The 6,699-nt window shown below is 34.2% G+C and overlaps 1 protein-coding gene across 1 annotated transcript; it reads left to right on the top strand.

Moving 5' to 3' along the window:
• Positions 1-407: 407 nt before the first annotated feature.
• On the top strand, positions 408-5,582 carry LOC141401567 (uncharacterized). Its single transcript, XM_073981874.1, has 3 exons — positions 408-947; positions 1,277-2,042; positions 5,092-5,582. Exons 1-3 carry the CDS (start codon positions 408-410, stop codon positions 5,277-5,279), a joined length of 1,494 nt encoding a protein of 497 aa, XP_073837975.1. The 3' UTR covers positions 5,280-5,582.
• Positions 5,583-6,699: the final 1,117 nt, after the last annotated feature.

The following is a 6,699-nucleotide window of genomic DNA, read 5'->3' as shown; positions in this document are numbered from 1 at the left end:
GTAACGCATTTTCATTCATGTTTTCCAAAATATTCAACCAAATGTGAAAAATTATTAGTTTTTTAAATTCCAATAATTTATAGACATTTCCTTGTTTTGTTTACAAATACAACTGGCAGTAACGTTACAAACAAAAACAAATTCCTTTGTGGTTGTTGTTCGAGTTGTATTTGTTGTAGTATTAACTTTACCTTCTATTTGTTCTACCATGCCTCAAATATCTAAGTAGTCTTCATATAAAATCCCCAATTTTTTGTTTTTTCTCAATTTCCAAAAAAAATTCCAGCATTGGCAACACTGCGTTACAAACCAGAGGCTCTCTCGCTTATTCCTTAAAAAAAACAACACCTCAGTCAATTCAAGTGTTCGAAGAAGCCTGTGTAGTGATAAACGTAAACAAACGCACAATGACTTCAACAAGTTTCGACACAATTGCATTCAATTGTGATGTGATGATTCATATTTATGAATTTCTAAACTTTGGCGATCAGCTTAGACTAGCACAAGTCGATGTAAATCTAAGAAACATCTTCTTGCAATTCATATCGCCAATAAGTTCTAACAAATTGAAGGCCATAAAATTCGATGAAAATTATATTGTTTCGAATGACACGGATGCAGGACGCATTTTAATTCAAAACTCAAGAGATTTTGAGGAATTTCTCCAAATTTATGGCAAAAATGTGTGCGACTTCTCTGTTCGCAATAGCCGAGATAATCAAAAGTTTGGAGACTTGTTTACAGATACCCCTCTACGAATGGAATTCTTTAAAAACATAGTCAAACTTAAATTCTACATGCATCGCTTTACCATAAATGATATGGCTCAACTAACCAATAATTTGCCGAACCTAGAAGAGTTACAACTTGAAATTTCTGAATTTGAGAATGAACAACCAAATGACTGTAGTATAACAGCAGTTATATTCAATGAACTGCTGCGTTTGGTAAAGTTAAAAAAACTTGAGCTACATATAGAACCCGACTGCTATATACGATTTAAAGATTTTTATAAAATTGTGACAAAACTTCCTTTGGAAAAGATAAGGATTATTACTTGTCCAATATTATTGGCTACAGAGGATAATGCATTAGAGTTGCAGCAATCTCCGTTACCATTAATGCAACTGCATGTAAATATCAAAGGAAATTATGGAATATTTTATTCCATGCTAAACAGTTTTCGGAATTTGAAAATATTAACCATAGAAGGGCATTAAAAAGTTTAACACAACTCAATCAATTGACTATAAAATGCGCTAATTTCAATGAACAGGAAAATGTTACTACTATTTTGCCACCAAATATTACCACACTTCACCTTGAACGCTGTACAAATCTTTGCCTGGACCATTTACAACAATTATTGCACGAAAAGTCAAATCCTAAACTAATTGAATTTGCCGCTTTTAGGACAGAATTTCGAGTTAAAGAATTTAAAGAATTGCAAATCTCGTCTCGTATAAAAATATTGGATATTAGATCGTTTAATCTGGATCAGTTTCGTTCACCATTTGCAGAGAATTCAGCATTGGAGAAGTTAACATTGGAGGAGGCCGAAGATTTAAGATTCGTTGATACTACTTCGTCTTATGTAAGACTTAACTCTATTTCGTTTTGTCACAATTTACATACGCTTGACATGTATCAACAAAATTTGGCATTCGATACGTTGCTTATTTTAAGAAATCTAAGAAAGTTAATGCTATTTCTTGTCTTGCCTGAACAAGAAGAGTATATCATACGCATTTTACAAGAGCTGCCATTATTGCGGGAACTTGTAGTACGACCATATGAAACAATTGCCTGTCTATCGTTAAGAGCCGTGGTTACCAGTGTTACCAGTGTCAAAATAATATATATTAAACTCTCCGATGACGCACTTGGTTTTTGGTTAGATATGTTTTCTTTGAATCCTCAATTAGAGTTAGAAATCAGAATTGAATATGATTGCGATGAACCCATTGCACTGCAATATTTGATAGAACACGAAAAGTTCCCTCGCAAACTACGAAAAATACAAATTTATGGATTTACAGTGGGTAAGTAGTACTAAAGATTTTGATAAAAAAAAACATATCGCTCATTTACTCAAAGATTGCCACATTTCAAAAAATCTTGTTTCGAGAAAAACGCGTTTTAAGTTGGCGATTGAAATTTGACCTTCCAGCTTACAAATTTTATTACACAAAAAATATAATAACTACTTGGACCATATTTTGCAAACAGCTAGCCAGATATCAGTGCTAAATTTCAGTGCAAGACCAAGCATGATTTGAAGTGTTTTAGTGCTTCAAAAACTCAAAAATTTGTATGTTGGCGATGTTATTAATACTTCGTGTCGATAGTATAATCATTACTAGTTTGAGCATAGCAAGCTGCTGTTACCAATTTTTGGCCCTTATTTTTATGCCCTCAGCCTTTAGGCTAAAGAGGGTATTTACACTTTGATACGACCAAAAGTGTGCCTCATCGAAATAATGGTTTTAGACCCCAAGTATGTTTGTACGATATCCGTTTCAGACAATTTTGAGTAGATCTAGCAATGTCCGTCCGTCTGTCTGGCAGGCTGGTGCGCACGATAACTCTCGAACGGATCAATCGATTCGGTCCAAAATTTGGCTTTCGTAATATTTTGTACAAACTTACTGTAAGTTCGAAAATGTTCGGAAAATTTGTGCGCACGATAAATCTTAAAGGGAGTAACCGATTTGATCCCTACTTTGCACTAATGGCCTCAATCAGTCCATACCTTCGGGTACCTTCCGCACAAAATTTCGGAAGAGTTCAGTTTAGGACCTGCATTCAAATCGCTTTGATTTTTGTTGCAGCAACTTGTATTCACTGTCCCCTATACGAAGGTACAAGTTTCATCAGGGGAAAGTCCATACTTCCTGAGAAAATAGCCTGAAAGTAGTAAAAAAACCCTATGACACCCTACGTAGTGGATGGAGCGCAATATAAATCTCGAACGGATTTGCCGAAGCCGTTCAAAATTTGGCCTTCGTAATACTTTGTCCAAACTTAGTTTAAGTTCGAAGATAAGCCATATCGGTCCACTCCTTCAGGTACTTCCCACAAAAGTTCAGAAATGTTCGAAAAAATTGTGCGCTCGATAACTCTTGGAGGGAGAGACCGATTTTGTCCATACTTTACATATCCTAATATATCTACCAAATATAGATCAGGTTCGAATATGGACAATATTTGTCCACTCCTTCGGGTACCTCCCACAAACAACTTTCGGATAAGTTAACTTTAGGACCTGCTCTCGAATAACTTAGAGGAAACAGCCGAAAGGTGTAAAAAAAACTCCCATGGCACCGTAAGTGGTGGCTGGAGACAGATTTGGTCCAAAATTTGACCTTTGTCATATTTTGTCAAACTTAGTTTCAGTTCGAATATGGGCAATACCGTTCCACAACTATTGGTACTTCCCCCCAATATTTAAAAATGTCACTAAACTGATATGCACGCTATCTTTTGAACGGGGCGACCAATTTGGTCCATACTTCGGATATCCTAATATTTTGTCCAAATTTAGTTTAACTTCTAAAATGGGCAATAACGGTGCTCTCAACATTTGTGTCTAAGTGCAGTTTATGGTCTGTTCGAAGATTCTTTGGAAATGTATACCGATGCAAAGGCACACTTCTATAGCCCAAAACATCCTTGAAAATACATTTTTCTCGATTAAAATTTTCTCAAATTTTCTACAATGAAATGCTCAATACTGTGTATTTATAAAGAGCTGTGAGTACCTTCTGTAAACGCGTATCATTTTTAGATCCTGGGCTATAGCCTATAACATCCTTGAAGAGGCATTTTATCTCAAAAAATTACATTTTTCTTATATTTTCTACAGTGCAATGCTTAAGCCATTTAATTTGTTTAATTTCGGCACCTTCAGCTGTCTGTCCAACGCTACTTTCCGTGTGCGCGTATCTTTTCTAGATCCTGAGCAATAGTCTAAAACAAATATCCTTCAAAATCATTTTGTCAAAAACGTTTTTACCCTCAAACAAAACTGTCATATAACTGTTATACGTGAGAAGTGTGTCTTTGCTAAGTGTAGTGGTGTGAGTGGTGGTGGCTTTTCAAAACCGTTTTTATCTTCACGCACATAAACATACCTTCCTACATCAAGAATTTATACCAACCCCGAATCTCATTTCCAGCTCTATCAGTTCTTCCAAACCCAATAATAGTAATTTACATACATTATTATGATTTTCCGAAACCTCCTCCAAAAAATTCAAAAATTCCCGCTAACCCCTTCCAGTTCTGTTCCTACACTTGATACAACATTTAGTCCGCTTTTGGTCAATTTATGGTACGTAGTTCTTAAAACACGTCCATATGCCACCGTTACACACTAATAGTACGTTTATATATAATAGTACGTTTATATATAACCGGATTTAACGAACCCACTGGGTTTCAAATGTCAATTCCTTTACGTATACGTCAAGTAAATCATCATTAAGAAGGTTAACCCTGTAAAAGGCTATAATATAAACATGGTCTAATACTTACCCTAACTCCAAAAAAATAAAGATCCCAGCTCTGTCCTTACACCCAACAGCAAATTGAGTACTGACATTAATAAAAAATGATAACAGTGCTCTTAATTCCAAATCTCAGGATTTCAGCTGTATGCTTTCATCCAATACCAAAATGTATCGAAGTAAGAACAATTTAGTACCCTTCGTAAACATAAGTACTATTTTCGAAAACTACCTCAATCCTTCACTTTAACAGTAATCTTGATTCCAAATTAATTCCAATTCTTACGTTTGGCAAAATTGTAAACCTTATTTCGACGCTTCAAATTTTGCCTTATTTTGGTAATCTTCATTTATTCCCTAATGAAAATTTGGAAAGGCCTAATATTTTGTGGATTTTAATTCACCACAAAATAGTAAAAAAAAAATACATTTATATGTTATAGTTCTAGTATCTCTATGTAGGTGTAGTAATGCAATCAAAAAAAAAATGTTGAGAGGTGTAAACTTTATTTTGACGCTCACTATACATATATCTATTTTCAATTTTTATTTAATAGATTCTATCTATCTTTTATTTTTCTAGATTGCAATGACTTGAGGAATAATAAATCGGCATTCCAGACAATTAACAATTTTATAGAATATTATGAAATGTATGCTGATGAAGAACTAAAAGAAAAAGAATATCCTGAAAGGCTTTATGCGGGGCATACACTATACTGCCAAACTGCACTGCTAAATGAACCCTTGTGTACGTGTGTGATTGAATAGTGTGTGGCATTCCTTCAATCCATATTGCAAAAAATGATGAATTTTCCTCCAGAACTCGATTTTGTGTTGAAGTTTTCCAATTTGTTAATTTCCTCACAAATAATATTTGTTGTTTTCAAAAATTATTTGTTGGTTACTTGGAAAATAAACAAAATTCATCGGATTGAAAGGGGTTCATTTACAAAATCAAAACTATTTTGATTTCAATCCTGCCAAAACTACTCCCAAATACATTGACAAAAACTTCAAAATTTACTAATACTATTACAAATGCTGTCGTGCATGCCCATAGTGTATGCCCGGCATTATGATGAAGAATGCGATATAATTATGTCTAGAAATCTAAAAGGTGTAAATGTAAAACAAAAATATCAGTTTTTCAAATAAAACCAGTAAGGAATGGATCAAAGTCGGCCGGAACCGTTTATATGATTCCCTACACCTGTGAATATGTAAAATAAATATGGAAGTTATATCTACTTCACGACCAATGTCAATATATTTTTTTTCTAGAGATCCAAACGCCATCGATGAAATCTGCCGAAAAAATATATACACAGTATAGTCTTGATAATTCAGACACCATGTGTTTTGCCGATGTCTGGATTATCGAATTGTCCGGACTCGGGATTACCGAGTAGCAACAAAAATGAATAATTTTTTATTTAAAACATTTTATTGAAGAAAACATATTATTTGATATAAGAATTATTAAAAATAAATGTTTATTTTATCTTAAATTTTATTTTAAACAGAAACAATTTATTTAATTCTCTTTCGAGTTGAGCTTAATAGACCTATTATGTACATTGAAAAATTAGGAGTCTACCGAAGTCCCACGCATTCAACCATTACGCTACGTTTCACGGGTGGTTAAGCCGATCTTCAGGCGCATTGAATGTTGTTTTTGTGGCAGACGAAGGCAAAGCTTGGGAACTAAATAGTATATATATCGCACTTCATTATATAAATGCATATGCGAAATTATGTCAGTTAATTGAAACTCCAAACTTTTCCTATAATCCCGTCATAATCGAAACGGCAAATCTTTCTTCTAGGATTCATTATATACTCAATGAAGGCTTTAGATCTAGACATTCAAATAACCGGATCCGTCCGCCAGGAACAGATATAGTTCTTGTGTATCCGAGTTTTCTACACAACCAACGGGATTGCCAAGATTGTGTAGAAAACTCGGATACACAAGAACTATATCTGTTCCTGGCGGACGGATCCGGTTATTTGAATGTCTAGATCTAAAGCCTTCATTGAGTATATAATGAATCCTAGAAGAAAGATTTGCCGTTTCGATTATGACGGGATGAATCTGTCGTTCACCAACAACGAATTTATGATGCCCTAACTCAGAAGCGTAAACATTGGAATTTCATATATAGTTAATAGATTATGCGAAATTTAC

Source organism: Musca autumnalis, unplaced genomic scaffold (assembly GCF_047663935.1).
Source record: "Musca autumnalis isolate F117 unplaced genomic scaffold, ASM4766393v1 scaffold_4, whole genome shotgun sequence".
Lineage (NCBI taxonomy): Eukaryota > Metazoa > Arthropoda > Insecta > Diptera > Muscidae > Musca > Musca autumnalis.
This window is presented reverse-complemented; position numbering and strand designations above follow the sequence as displayed.